Source organism: Phasianus colchicus, chromosome 1, assembly GCF_987193195.1.
Source record: "Phasianus colchicus chromosome 1, bPhaCol1.hap1.1, whole genome shotgun sequence".
NCBI lineage: Eukaryota > Metazoa > Chordata > Aves > Galliformes > Phasianidae > Phasianus > Phasianus colchicus.
The window spans coordinates 74,506,498-74,522,143 of record NC_143436.1 but is presented as its reverse complement, the minus strand read 5'-3'; the positions used below and the strand labels follow the sequence as shown (position 1 = coordinate 74,522,143).

General features: G+C 41.0%; 1 protein-coding gene across 5 annotated transcripts in view; it reads right to left on the bottom strand.

The window, feature by feature from the left end:
- Window positions 1-15,646, bottom strand: part of FAR2 (fatty acyl-CoA reductase 2) — a 149,626-nt gene that overhangs the window by 18,522 nt on the left and 115,458 nt on the right. For all 5 annotated transcript variants that reach the window (XM_031606227.2, XM_090147926.1, XM_031606225.2 and 2 more), the window contains 3 exons: window positions 15,044-15,088; window positions 12,491-12,609; window positions 10,023-10,090 (listed from right to left, as the gene is read on the bottom strand). In XM_031606227.2, coding sequence (XP_031462087.1) covers window positions 10,023-10,090; window positions 12,491-12,609; window positions 15,044-15,088 — 232 coding nt within the window. The remainder of the gene's footprint in view (window positions 1-10,022; window positions 10,091-12,490; window positions 12,610-15,043; window positions 15,089-15,646) is intronic.

Here is a 15,646-nt window from a genome sequence, read left to right as displayed (position 1 = left end):
CAGAAATGGCACCTAAATGGAACTAAATGGAGTATTTGCATATTGGAGAGGCTTAAGGGAACTACAGCAGTTGAATATAAGACTATCGTTGTAGGGACTGACAAACAGATGGTGCTGCTCTTTTTGACCACCAATGAGCTAACCAAAGAATATGTCAATTTTTTTCACTTTTTTTTTTAAGTTGAACTATTTGCCCTCCAGTGAGTCTGAGAGTTATGACAGCAATCTGTGCTCATATTATAGTTTACAGTCTAAGCTTATGTTACAAACAGAAAATCAGATTAGAATTTGAAAGTCACAGAAATATCCAGATCATCTTTAGATAAGCAGATTTCAGTCATATATTCAGACATCCTCACAAGCATCTGCAGTCAGCTCATTAATGCAATTCAAGTAGTGATTTTTGCTTTACTTGTACTAGGTGAAAGCAACTGGAGAAGACTTTAGTTACAAAGTTGAGACAACAAAGACTTAAAATAGTTCCATTTAATTCAACTGCAAGTTTATTGTTAATTTTTTTTTCCCATTATATGGCATGTTTAATGGCTGAAGGTCAGTACTTTTGAAACTCATTTTACATTTCACTAGATAGAACTGACTGACATCCTTTCTGTTTTATGTAGACACAGTGCAATGATGTGATTATTTTGCAGTCATCTTGTGGACTGTGATATGGAAATATTATGCTTTGCAGCATGTTCTCTCATTGACCTATATGAAAAGTAGAAGTATTGAAACTCTTTCCCTGTCATCACATAGAAATGAAATTTTCTAAAAGAAAACTTCAAATTTACCTTCTGTATTTCCAAGCATACTCACAGGATACAGCAGTATATCCTGAACATGCCCTGGCAGACAGTATTTACCTCTAAACTCCACAGGTTTCTGCCTTACGCCTGGGCAATCCTAGCTCGGCAGCAGCAGGTGCGAACAGGGATTAGTTGTTTTTTTTTTTTTTTTAATAGAAGTGAGTTTATTTAATGTTAGGGTAATTGTGCTCAATATATACAGAAACTAATTGAGAGAGAAACAGGTAGGTAGGAAAAAAACTGCCTCCAAAAAATCACTTGCCCAGTCAGAGGAGCCTTTCAGCATGCTGCAAGCCACAAAAAACTTGGTGAAAAAGAATGTGTTGAGACCATGAACCTGCAGGAGGGCATTTGCAGAGGTGAAATGCAGCAAACAGCTGTGCAAGTAACTTTGGAAAGAAGAGGAGACACAGGCTGCTGATAAATGTGTCAGTAGCTTTGTCATAGAAGAGTGACATTTATCAGTGGCAGATTTAACAGGCAAACAATTCTATCCCCAGTGCTTATGGATCAGGAGAGCAATCCCATGAACTCTGCTTCTTTTTCCCTCAAGGAAGTTTCTCTCAGAGACACTAAATAACAGTTTATGTCTAAGTTCTCACCTGCTTATCAACATCAAAATTCTTCTAGTCTTCTTTGGTTACTTCATTTCCTCATGGAAACCTACCAGTTTCACTGAGAACAACTGATATTTTGGAATTGTGATAATTTTGATATTGTCTGTATGGCTGTCTCAATTCCAATCCTGATGTTAATATACCACAAATCAAGTTATCAGCTGTAAGTGGTTGTGAATATTTCCTCTTGGAATCACATTAAAGATGTTGCTGTCCTTACCTCTTTGCATTTTTTTTTTTTTTTTTTTTACTTCTTTGGCCAGAATAGCAAGAAGGAACAAGTCAATCTTATATGCAGAAAGTGCAACTCTTGCCACGTCAGATGATTGGCCGCGTTCAGAATTCACACAGATCAGCAACACTTTTCACATTTTGGTTACATAATGCTTGTAGTGGAAAATGCAACTATAGTAAAGCAGCAGCAATATTATCACAGAATGACTGAATTGTAGGGGTTGGAAGGGACCTCTAGAGATCATTGAGTCCAACCTGCCTGCAAAGCTGGCTCCTTACAGCAGTTTGCACAGGTAGGTGTCCAGGTGGATCTTGAACATCTCCAGAGAAGGAGACTCCACAACCCCTCTGGGCAGCCTGTTCCAGTGCTGCATCACCCTCACTGTGAAGAAGTTCTTTTGCATATTCGTGCAGGACTTCATATGCTCCACTTTATAGCCATTGTCCTCTCCCCACAGACTGCTGAAAAGAGGTTGTCCATGTCCCTTTGTCTCCCACATTTAAGATATTTATAAACATTAATCAGATCCCCCCTCAGTTTTCCTTTCTAAAGGCTGAAAAGACCCAGGTCGCCTAGCACCTGGCCAGTTCCACCCTGGGAAGATGCCCCAGGCTCTTTATCATCTTTGTGGCTCTCCAAAGAACTCTTGCCAGGTCTTTTTTGTAACGGGGAGTCCAGAACAGGATACAGTACTCCAGGTTAGGCCTGATGAGGGTAGAGTAGAGGGGGAGGATCACCTTCCTTGACCTGCTGGCTATGCTCCTTTTAATGCACCTCACAATGCCACTGGCCTTCTTGGCCTCCAAGGGCACACTGCTGGCTTGTGGCCAACCTGTTTTCCACCAGGATTCTCAGGTCCTTCCCTGCAAGGCCTCTTTCCAGCAGATAACCTCCCAGCCTGTACTGATACATGAGGTTAAAATTATGCTGTTCTCTTCATGTGAGAAGCATCTCTATCAAAAAGCAGATACTGCTAAAAACTTTAAATTTTGAAAGTCAGAAATGAAAGCAATTTTGTTTTAAAATAAACATAAGTGGACAGTAAGGCCAGTCTGAGACTTACTGAAAAGAACTCAGGAAAATGCCAGTTTTGCGTAACATCAATTAATCCTACAGGCATATTCTTTGTGAACCTCCCACTGTCTGAACACAACTGCTTTATCTCCTAATTTTTGGAAAGGGTTCCAACTTCACAAAAGTAAAAATGGCTTTTTATTCTAGAACCATTTGTATTTTGGAGAGAAACTTCCAGAGGGCGGACTTTGACCTGTTCAGGGTGCTTGTAGCACAGGTCCCTTGAGAGTTGCTTCTTAAAGGTAAAGGGGTCCATGAAGCCTGGATGCTCCTCAAGATGGAAGTCTTAAAGGCACAAGAACAAGCTATTCCTGAATGCTGTAAGGTGAACTGTAGGGGAAGATGACCGGTGTGGATGATCTGGGAACTATTGTTGAGACTCTGGAAGAAAAAGAAAGTCCATGTCCTCTGGAAGAAAGGACAGGCTACTTGGGGAGATTACAAGGAAGTTGCTAAGCTATGCAAGGAGGAAGTTAGGAAGGCAAAAGCCCAACTTGAACTCGGGTTGGCCACTGCAGTAAAAGAGAATAAGAAATCCTTTTACAAATATATCAGTGGTAAGAGAAGAACCAAGGAGCATTTCCATCCTTTACTTGATGCAGTGGGGAATGTGACCACTGAAAATAAGGAGAAGGCTGAGGTCCTCAATGCCTTCTTTACATCTGCCTTTAGTAGGCAGATCAGTTATCCTCAGGGCACTTTATGCCCCGATCTGGAAGTCTGGGATGCTATGCAGAATGCACCTTTGGTGATTCAGATGGAGACAGTTAGAGAGCTCCTCCTCCATCTGGACTTTCACAAGTTCATGGGACCAGATGGGCTCTATCCTAGGGTGCTGAAGGAGCTGGCAGGGGTGATTGCCAAGCTGTTCTCCACCATCTGTCAGCGCTCCTGGTTACCTGGAGAGATCCCAGAGGATTGCCGGCTTGCTGATGTGACTCCCATCTACAAGAAAGGCTGTAAGGAGGATTCAGGGAACTACAGGCCAGTCAGTCTGACCTCAATATCAGGGAAAGTTATGGAGCAAATCATCTTGGGTGAGATCACACGGCACGTGTGTGGCGTCTAGGGGATCAGGCCCAGCCAAGCACGAGTTCATGAAAGGCAGGTCATGCTTGATCAACCTCATCTCCTTCTATGACTGGGTGACCAGACTGGTAGACGAGGAAAAGGCTGTTGATGTAGTCTATGCAGACTTCAGCAAAGCCTCTGACATGGTCTCTCACAGTATTCTCCTGGGAAAACTGGCTGCTCGTGGCCTGGACAGGTGTACCATTCTTCGGGTAAGGAACTGGTGGAGGGCCATGCCCAATGGGTAGTGGTTAATGGACTTAAGTCCAGCTGGTGATCCGTTACAAGTGTTGTCCCCCAGGGGTTGGTACTGGGGCCCATCTTGTTTAATATCGTTATTGATGACCTAGATGAGGGGATTGAGTGTACCCTCAGTAAGTTTGCAGATGACACCAAGCTGGGAAGTGGTGTTGATCTGCCTGAGGGTAGGGAGGCCCTTCAGAGGGATCTAGATAAGCTGGATCAATGGGCTGAGGTGAATGGGATGAGGTTCAACAACACCAAGTGCCGGGTCCTGCACTTTGGCCACAACAATCGCATGCAGCACTATAGGCTTGGGGATGAGTGGCTGGATGACTGTGAAGAAGAAAGGGTCCTGGGGGTGTTGGTTGATACTGGATGTGAACCAACAGTGTGTGGCCACAGGGCCAATGCTATTCTGGCCTGCATTAGAAATAACGTGGCCAGCAGGAGCAGGGAGGTAATCACCCTGCACTCAGCACTGGTGAGGCCACACATTGAGTACTGTGTTCAGCTTTGGGCCCCTCACTACAAAAAAGCCATTGAGGCCCTGGAACATGTCCAGAGAAGGGCAACGAAACTGGTGACGGGTCTGGAGCACAAGTCTTATGAGGAGCAGCAGAGGGAGCTGGGATTGTTTAGTTTGGAGAAGAGGAGGATCAAGGGAGACCTCATTGCACTCCACAACTTCCTGAAGGGAGGCTGTGATGAGGAGGGGTTTGGCCTCTTCTCCGAGGAAACAAACAGGACCTGAGGAAATGGTCACAAGTTGTACCAGACAAGATTTAGATTAGACATAAGGAAAAACTTTTTGTCTCAGAGGGTGGTCAGACACTGGAATGGCCTGCCCAGGGAGGTGGTGGAGTCACCGTCCCTGGCAGTGTTCAAGGGGTGTCTGGATGAGGAGCTACAACATATGCTTCAGTAGCTGGTGGTAGCAATGGTGATGGGAAGACTGTTGGACTAGATGATCTTTAGGCCATTTCCAACCTTCTGATTCTATGATTCTGTGAATGTTTTTTCTCCTCCCACCATTGCATAAAAATGCAGCAGCAAATTCTATGACATCCTGGCTTGTATCAGAAATAGTGTGACCAGCAGGAACAGGGAAGTAATTGTCCCCCTGTATTCAGCACTGGTGAGGCTACACTTCGAGTACTGTGTCCAGTTTTGGGCCCCTCGCTGTAAGAAAGACATTGAGGCCCTGGAGCAGGTTCAAAGAAGGGCAACTAAGCTGGTGAGGGGTCTGGAGCACAGGTCTTACGAGGAGCGGCTGAGGGAGCTGGAATTGTTCAGTCTGGAGAAGAGGAGGCTCAGGGGAGACCTTATTGCTCTCTATAACTACCTGAAGGGAGGATGTAGTGAGCTGGGGGTCGGCCTCTTCTCTCGTGTGACTGGTGATAGGACTAGAGGGAATGGCTTCAAGCTGCGCCAGGGAAGGTTCAGGCTGGACGTTAGGAAATACCACTTCTCTGAAAGGGTGGTCGGGTGCTGGAATGGACTGCCCAGAGAGGTGGTGGAGTCACCGACCCTGGAGGTGTTCAAGGAATGTTTGGATGTTGTGTTGAGGGACATGGTTTAGCGAGAACCATTGGTGATGGGTGAGTGGTTGGACTGGATAGAACCACAGAACCACAGAATGGCTTGGGTTGGAAGGGACCTCACGGATCATGAAGTTCCAACCCCCCTGCCACATGCAGGGCCACCAACCTCCACATTTAATACCAGAGCCCCATCCAACCTGGCCTTGAACACCTCCAGGGCTGGACGGGGCACCCACAGCCCCTCTGAGCAGCCTTGTGCCAAAGCATCAGCACTCTTTAAGAAAAGAAATGACTCTTAATATCCAACCTGAGCCTCCCCTGGCACAATACGAGCCCACCACCCTCCCAGGACGGATCCTTTCCCTTCCCCCCCCCCCACCCGACTCTCCCTGGATACAGGCAGCCACAGGCCGCAGCCAGGTCCACCTCTACAAGCCGTACCCCGGAACCCAGCTGCTCCCCCGTCCCTCCGCCTCCCACTGATGATCCTGTGGGTCTTTTCCAACCTTAGCGATTCTATGATTCTATAACTCAAAGGCATATTTAGCATAGGGAGAATCAGACAACCGTCCTTCATAGGTAGACTGCCAAGAATAAATTGAAATTAAATTTTCATACACTAAAGACCATTTTTAGAGCATGCTTTAAGATTTACTTTTGAGCTGAAGTTGCAAAACGTACTTCACGCAGTCAGACTATTAAGACTTGCAATGCAGCAGAATTTACTTCTTTAGATTAATACCCAGTTGGCTGACCACATTTTTGTAATTGTGGAGAGAATCACTGCAATAACAGATACTAATAATCCCAGGGAATAACATTATTTGTAAAAGAAATAGACATCATAATGTTCATTTTAGAAAAAGAGGCTTGTTTTCATCTGGAGTTATACAGGATAAGCCAGTCTGCAATGGATGTTCGAACCCAAGCTCCCATCTAGATTTCTGTATTGCTCAAGGAAAATCTCTTCTAGTTCTTCCTCTTGGCTCCCTTTGAGCTCATCATCTTTGTACCTAACATGTTCTCATCTCAGCCTTTTCTGTTCCATACCCACAGCATCCTCGGCTCACTCTAGACTCAATTACTCTGTTGGCTCTTTCCTTTCTTCCCTCCCATCCCAGCTGTTTTGTGTTTACCTATGATTCCTAAAGTTGGTCCTGGTGTCGGTCTCCCTAACCAGGCAGTCCAGGTTCTCCCTCCTGCGGCTTCTAGGTTAGATTTGCACCAAAAATTGTTCACTCCTATGTCAGATGACTCCTGTTCCACAGCCTGCATTCTAATCAGCTTCTAGGTTCATTCTTAAAACCCTCCATATCCATGACCGGTCACAGACCCTGTTCTGGAGGGAGAAACCCAGCATCTATAGTTTCAACCTGAAAGGTGAAACATAAGAGAGCTAAAAACAATTGGAAATGGGCTTTTGGAAGGGAAAAGGGTGACATCTTGAGTAACTGCCATGTGTCTGAAAGAGGGAACTGACAGGTCTGTGCAGTGGCTGGACTACATAGTGGTAACTCATAGTTCAGAGAGAGCATAGCTCTGAAAGGCCTATTGCAAGTTCATGCTACAAAACAGACTACTCAGAGCGAATAGTACAACAAGCTTGAGAAAGTATACAGAGGAAATTTTAGTACTGTGTATATTTATCAAAAAGAAATTGGTAGGAATTGAGAATTCAGACTGGATGGCTGCAGTTGTAACATCCTACTGTGACAATCCTTTCCCAGACTCTTTTCTTAAACCATGAGACATCTTTAAGGACAGAATTTTACTCTGAGATACTCCATGTATATTCCTGTTCATGACTCTACCTAATAATCTTCTGCAACCTGCTGATCTCAGGAAAAATGTGGATACAAGATGTAGTGGAAAAAACCCAGTGTCACCCGAGAAGAAAATTTAGTCTTCAGACTAATCACAAAGCTGAACTGCTTGTGTAAGTCTCTGCTGCACTCATATTTTCATTGTTAAATTCAAAGTTATAAGCAAAGTAACCGAATAAGATTAACTACAAAGCAATTATACATCACTATTTTTTTTCAATAAAATTACACTGAAAATAGGTTACAAAAACAAACTTCAGGTGGTAATCTTATACTAGCCACTGCCCAAAGCTGCAGCCTGTAAGATACTTTGCATTTGCTTCTAGTCCACTTAGCATGGTATTTAGCATGTCCTGCATTTACATGGGACAGTTCACAGTGTGTGTATTAGCTTTATGCGAAAAACAATGATAACACATTGATGTTTTAGTTGTTGTTGAGCAGTGCTGTACAGAGCCAAGTATGTTTCAGTTTTTCAGCTTCTTGTAACATCCTGCCAGCAAGGGATCTGGGGAGGAAGCATAAGGAGCTGGGAGGGAACAGAACTGGGACAACTGACATAAACCAGCCAAAGGGACATTCCATACCATACAATGTTATGTGAAAAAAACTATAAAACTGAGGAGAGTTGGCCAGAGTGGCCGCTTCGTGCAATTGCTTCATGCATCACTTCTTTTATAAATATAAATAAATAAATAAATGTAATTATTATTACTGTTATTTCTCCCTTCCTTTTCTGTCTTAGTGAATAGTTTTTATCTCAATTTAAAAGTTCTAAGTTTCTTTTCCGATTCTCTCCCCCATCTGACTGGGAGTGTGGGGAGTGAGCAAAAGGTTATGTGTATTTAGCTGCTTGCTAGGTTAAATCACAACACTCCTGTAGAAAATTCACAGACATTCTGAATTCACAAGTTAAGAAGATTGGCTGCATTTCATGGTTTTATTCCGCATCATTAACATCATGTAGTGCACCAGGGGTTAGAGAGTTAATGCTCCAGTTACGGGTACCTGTCCCAGAAGAGAAGAACTACATACCCCAAGGGAATTTGCATTCAGAGAGAAGATGTAACCCCTGGCACGGTCACTTGCTGTCCCTTTTTTCCTTTTCAATTGTCAAGCTCTCCTTCCTCCTGCTTGACCCGACTGCACGTCTCGTCTCAGCATTACAGTAAGGCCTTCGGCTCTTGGACATCATTTATTAGCTCCCTCATCATTCATTAGGACCAATTCTAATTATATTGTATTATATTGTATCATAGCGTGTTATCTTGCATTCCTATATCTTATTTAGTAGATTAGTTTGTTTCTCCTCAGATTGCTTCCACTGTTATTTTTGGGGCCCATGTCTCTATCCTTTTTCCCTTATCCCCTTTGCCACAGTTGGAGATCTCTGGGTCCCTCACCCCGCCAGTCACGGAACCTTGCTGAACCAGCTCGTAAACCACTGACACTGCATTTTCTAACAATCTGTGAAGCTTCTCCTGTCTCCTCAGATTGTGACAAACCACAGCATTACATCTCTCTTTAAAAAAATCATCAGGAACCTGGAATTTTCTCACAGCACAGCCAATTCTGGACATCTTTGCTGGCAGACCATTTAATCAAATCTCATAGCAGGACAATAGTAATGTTTTCAGACTTGTCTTTTTCTGAAAATGAGGTTATGGTCCATTCCTGCTGACTTAAAGTTTTCCTGTTAAATAATAGAAAGCAAAGGCTGAGAGAAATATCACTGTATTCACCAGCATCCTGTATTTTAAGTGCAAAAATGCGAATAATGGTATAATAGAGGCAAATCAGGCTCTATATATGTCTCTATCAGTGTATTAATTGTACACAGTATTTCGCAGTATACAGCTAGGCCAAATTCTGCTACTTAGCTTCTGCATCAATTTTCCACTGAAACGGTGTCAGGATTTGTCTCCCTTTCTTTCAAGCCTGCCTCAGAAGCACATCCAGCTGAAGAAGAGCCATGAAAATCACTTGAATTCTTTCACTGACAACATTTACTATCAAAAGGCATATTTATCATTTCAAGGTTTCCCTTCTCAGATATCTATAACAATATCTATTTAAACTATCCTGCACAGAGTGAAGAAGAAAGGCTACTCTCTCAATATTCTTGTTTTCTGATTTCTGAAAGTTAGATATAAGGATATAAGGATATCCTTATAAGGATATAAGATTAGATCTCAAGGTTCCCCGTGTGATTTCAAAGCACCCCCTAAAAAACATCCCAAACCAACAACCCCCAGCAAAAGGAAGATTACCACCTACAGCTATGTAGAATTTGTTCTTCTAGAACCAAGGGACGGTTCTCTATTCATTTTTCCACCATGTTAACATCTCAGTTCAGCAAGGCATGTACTCTGTGGGGCTTCTACGTGATTACACTCACAATGAAAATCAAATAAATGCTTTCCTGAGCTGAATGCTCATCACTGGGAACTTTTGCTCCCAGGACTCTCACTAACTACAATTGGGCCTCTCACATACAGTTTGAATGACAGAAGTTGAATGTTACTTAGATGTAGGAAAGCACCTTTTCAACGCTTGGCTAAGTAATGCTTTTGATAGTTGACATAATTCTGGTTTTAAATAGATCTTACCCATTTCTCCCCAGAAGAAAGGATTGATTCCACCTGTTGTACAGTTGTACACCAACATGTTTTTTGGTCTGGAAAAGAGAAAGGAGTATTATTTTCACATGTGAAGAAAAGCACCCAAAGGTGTATTAATGGAGCATGAACACTAACAACCCAAGAAAAAATAGTATTAGCTCATTAAAAAAATGCAGAGGAGGTCATTTTTCATAACTATGAAAACACAGTATAAATTGTGAAGTTTTAAAAAGATTCATTCAGATACTGGAGAGCAAATGAAGCTGTTAAAGACAGATGAGTCTTAAGATGAATCAGCCGTAACTGATCACTTAGCAAAAATTATTAAAACAATAAGGAAAACATGCATACTAACAATTGTAAGATTTATTTTTAAGTTTCTTTTAGCATAGTGTAAATAAATAGAACAAGCCAACATCAGTGACATACTGTATATTTTCCAATAATTTACTTAATACATATGATCTGTACTGCTTTTAAACTCCATTTGTAAAGGTGATGATTAAAAGTCAATCAATTTCAGCAACATTATCATTTTAATACCAAATAAAGCTTTCCTGTTTTTTGTGTGTAGAACTAAGCACAGATCATGGAGTTTTATGTCTTGCTTTGATATAGGACAAGGATTAGTCAAACAGATTTTTTTATCTAAATCTGCTTTGCCAATGGCACAAGGAACATTATGAATATAGCAATTTTTTACTCTACATCAGCAGCTGCAAGCAATATGCTAAAAGAGATGAGATGTGGCCTTGAAGAAGACTCAGCAGTTCATTCTTTCTAGGTTGTGGTGCTCATAGCCTGGATGTGCTGACTATGAGGAAACTGTCTTTTCAAAACTTCCGTGAATGAAGATACCAGGAAACAGAATCCCTGAAACAGGAGAAGGAAATCTCACACATTAACACTTGACAACTGCATTTGGCTACTGAGCAGATTTATTTATTTTAATTAACTCTTTGAAATCATGTCATTTAATTGTTTATTATTACTTGAAGTCTAGTAGACTTCTAGGGATGGTTAAGACTAACAGACACGTTGGGCTCTGAAATTATGGTCAATAACTTTGAATTACTAAGTAGAAATGCAATGATGTCTGAAACATAAGAATAAACAATAGTGCTTTCTGCGCATTTCGCATGGATTTCAGAACTCAGTATTCACAACTTGTGCATGACTAAATCCATAATATGTGACCACATGAAAATGCAGATAGTGCTGAGTCACACAATAGTCTGATATAAACTGTGCTGATGCGAAAGCACAGATATTCACTTACACCAGTGGGTACAGGCTCATTAAAGATGAATAAAGAAGATTTTTGCATCTTTCCAGCATCCAGTGAGGAAGATCTATTTTCTGATGTTTTTCCATTCTCTACACTCCAGCTGAGTGTGTGTTGTTGGGCAAGTGTAGAGTTTGTAGGGTTTCTACACTGCGTAGTGCAGACTGCAATTCTCAGCTAAGATTCAGAATTTAATTTCTGCTAGTAATGAATGTCATCTGCCATGAGGGACACTGACTTTCTAATTAGATGATTTAAGAAAAGAAAATTAAAGCTATACACACTATCCTTCGTGACAGCATTTACATGTGAAACTCAGTGAAAACAAATTTACAGTAGGCTCAGGTTATTATGTTTTGTCTTACAGCTTACTAACCTTGGGGTCTTGCTCAGCAAGACAAAGCTTTAAATCAAGTTCTGCAATGGCTCATTTAGCCTAACAAATATTTGCACAGGATCAAAATTAAAAAACATGTGTCTTTTGCTAATAAACTGTAACAAATAATGGCATTTCTCTGACCGTAGCCAGACCCAGGATGTCTATGCTGCTGATAAACTTTTCAACAGTGCATGCTTTTCTTCTTCTTCAGTTGTTTGGACAGGATCTAACCCTCAGTCTAGAGGCTTTAATGGGCATTTGTGCAGATCTTAAAACCTTAGTGTAATTTACACATAACCTTCTCGATGAAGCAAAGAATAGGGGATTTTATATCATCTTCCCTATCATATGAGCCTTCAATATATTTCAGCTGTATTTTTCAATGAAAATATACAGAGCATTTTTACCAAGAAAACTTCAAAAGCCAACTGAAAAGCAACTCAATATAGCTGCATGAGAAAGAAGGCAAAAAAAAGGCTACTAAGATATTGCAGTAAAGATTCTAAACTTCATAAAAGTAACTTCCAAGAGAGTCCTGTCAAGTGAGCTTACATTTTACTGAGAAACAAGTATGGCCTGTAGATTTAGAGGTTTCCGAACACTAAAATCTGCCTTAAGTGCTTCCATTCTGCTCCTCATCTTTGCCAGCTGTGGGCAAGGAAATGTGAATCAGATAATGAATCAACATGGCTCTTGCACAGGCTTTCAGTTAACTTCTCTTCAGGTTCTCTTTAAACACCAGAGCCAAGCAATATATGCTCCAGCCTGGCAGAAACAGGAGTGCCTTCCCACCTGTGCACAGCAGTGTACCACCCAGCTGCAAGGGTGAGGTTGATGACAACGTCAACTGGAATCATATCAGCCACCGCTTCGTTGTTAGCAATGACGGTCCTTAGAATCCCCTTTCCCGCCTGTGGGACAAAGGAAAGCAGTCACTGACAGTAAGCTACTGCAAGATTTCATTGGCTTAGAGCATGGGCAGACCTTAACTTTAGCGTTTTTCAAGCCTGGCACCTGCTACAGAAGCTGGCTGGTTTCTGTTAAAACAACATGGATCTCATGTGCATCTCACTGTTCGGTATTTTCAGAGAAAGCCTGAAGCATGATGACATGTGCTGCACATAATGAGAAAAGCAATGACTTTTAGTTAACTCAATGTAAAAGGAATGCACTCAATGTAAAATTGAATATACTGAAATAAAATTCCCACTGAAGTTCCATTTTCTTAAATGAACCAGGCAGACAGAGGTCTGAATGTCTTTTAAAGATAGTAGTTGCTTTGGAAATGACACTGATAAGCGTTTTTAAAAGTTTACTGCTTTCCTTTGGATATATTCATACTTTACTCTTTTCCAAAACTCTACCTGTTACAGACAAATACACAGGTAAGACGAGGCCCATGCCCTGAAGGTTTAAACTGCTTCCCAGTTTAAAATGAAACTCAGGAAATTAATATGGAAAATACAGAAGAGAAAAGGCAAGAACAGTAAGATCTCTGCTTTTGCTAGAAGTGCATTTGTCAGGGCTAGCTCCCCAAAATACGTATTTTTAAACTGAATGCTTCTAAAGGAGTTTCCTAATGACCAATTAGTTTTTGGAGGTTCCACAGGAGAGACATGGCTGGGAGAGATGCAAAGGAACAGATGGAAATGTGGCAGCCTTAATCAAACAGGTCCATTTGGAAATAAAGAAAATTTGTGACGAAATGACGGAACATGGAACAAAGCAATTTAAAAAAGAAATCTCAACAGCAAAGGAAGGGTTGCATTTATCTAGTACATGGGAAATAAAATGTGATTGAGTTTGATGTAGAAACTGAAAACCTACTGAAATAAGCTATGAGGATAAGAGCACTAGTGAAGAAAAGAAGTAAAAAACCTCTAATAATTTAGTTCAGTGTTAATTTGAAGGAGATACACAGGTAAAAGGACAGATGATATGCTCTACAGATCCAAGAATATTTACAAAAATTGGGGCAGAGGAAATTTTATAGCAATTCTTTCTTTTTTTTTTTTTTTCCCAACCTAACTGTTGAAAGTTAGGTTTCACCATGGAACCTGAAAATTTCCTGTTTAATCATGAAATAGTTCTCCAGCTCGGAAAGATCAAGTTTTACTACTAGAACTAAAGAGGAAGTGCCTGGTAGTGCAAAAACAGTCCCCTGAAAATCTAATTGAAAAGAAAGGTGTGATGAAAAAACATTTAAGACCTGATATTACCTTGTAAATCATATGTCATTTTTGACTGGACTGTAAGAGGGCCCATCATATCCCCTGTTTGGGAGGTGTTTATGTGGGTTATTTTGTTCTCTTTCTCTTCTTTTATATAATCAGATGGCTTTGTTATATTTCACAGCTTGCAAGTAGAATACTGCTTATGATACTGATTTAATCTTCATGAGTTAAGGCTCCTGAGCTGTTGCATCTTACTGTTGGTGCAGCTGGCAGAGATACATGCAACCATACAAGCTTTCCCACATGACTTCAAACACACTCCTCAAACCCATGGTGTGCAGTTAACTTCTGCTGTACTAACCCGAACCATAGTTACATTTAGACATTAAAACCTTAATTTGCAACATGACTATGATCGTACTTTTGTTGTTGTTGTTCCTACTGCTGTCTTTTCAAGGGAAATTGCAAGCATTTAAAAAGAACCAAAGCAGCCAGTCAAGCCCTGCTGTAAATTTTCAGCTGCTGTGAATATATGTCCACTAGAGAACACTGTGTGATCAATTATCCCATTTTAATAGGCGACTAAAGACCTTTCCGAGGTCAGGATTCAAAACCAGTAAGTTTGATGGATGTGCTGCAAACATCTGTATTCAGAGCAGCATATGATGATTATATACATATGAATGAATTGGACATTTAGTATACTGTGTATGTAGTACAGAGTTTAATGTTGTAAATTACTTTCAACATTGGAAAGCTTGGAATTTCTTTATCAGATCAGCTTGATTTCTATTAGTGCTTGCTGATTTTTTTTCCTCTTTGGCGAGATGGAAAGTCAGGAAATTGAGATTCTATTACATGATTCAATCTCTGCCACTTGCCACTATTTTCAGGGATGCATTTTATGCCACTTCTCACAAAATTTTCCAAAACCCTGAAAACTACAGTTCACACTTAGTGAATCAGCAACATGCATACTCTTTCAAAATGTCCTGAGTGCAACTTAGACGTTATGCACCATGGGCATGTGGATTTGTGACAGGAGCATGACGTCTTTCAACCAGATTCAGGAAGTTTCTATAACCTTTTTTGCAGTTTTGCAATGGGGCTTTAGAGTGTCTTTAGTAGCTAAATCCACTTTAAGAGAATATTAAATAGTAACTAGACATACCGCAACAAATATTCCACTCGTCCCATTGAAGCTGTCAATCCAACCCTGCAAAAAAAGGATGATAGGTTGCTTATACACGTTTCAAAATGCTGAAAGGGCTATATTGCTAAGGTGTAGATAGAGAAGGAATGAGAAAACAGTTAAGACAGCTACCAACCCATCCAGGACTGTTGTCAGGAAGCTAACCAGAATGAAAGTATGCTTTGCATGATACCTCATACTATCTACAATTTACCCATCAACAACACAACCAAACCATGTTTTTAGAAACCACTCCTTTCCTAAAGTAAGTTGGCTACAGAAATAAACTCTGGCTTTGAAGCCATTGCAGTGTCTTGGTGCTGTCATTTAATAAAAACCATCAGCATATTGTGTATCCAATAACACACAGATGCCACTGAGACCAGTCTGATTACTTCAACTAATTTCTAAAGTAAGAAAGAAAAGATACCACTCCACTTTTGAATCCCATCCTACTCCAAGCCAGAGAAACTTCCCTGTGTGAGACAGAAGTTAAAGCAGTGAAAGGCTGTATGATCCAAGGTGATTTATGATGCCTAGCAGAATTAATTTCATCTCTCTGAGATGAAGAGTTTGTCCCAG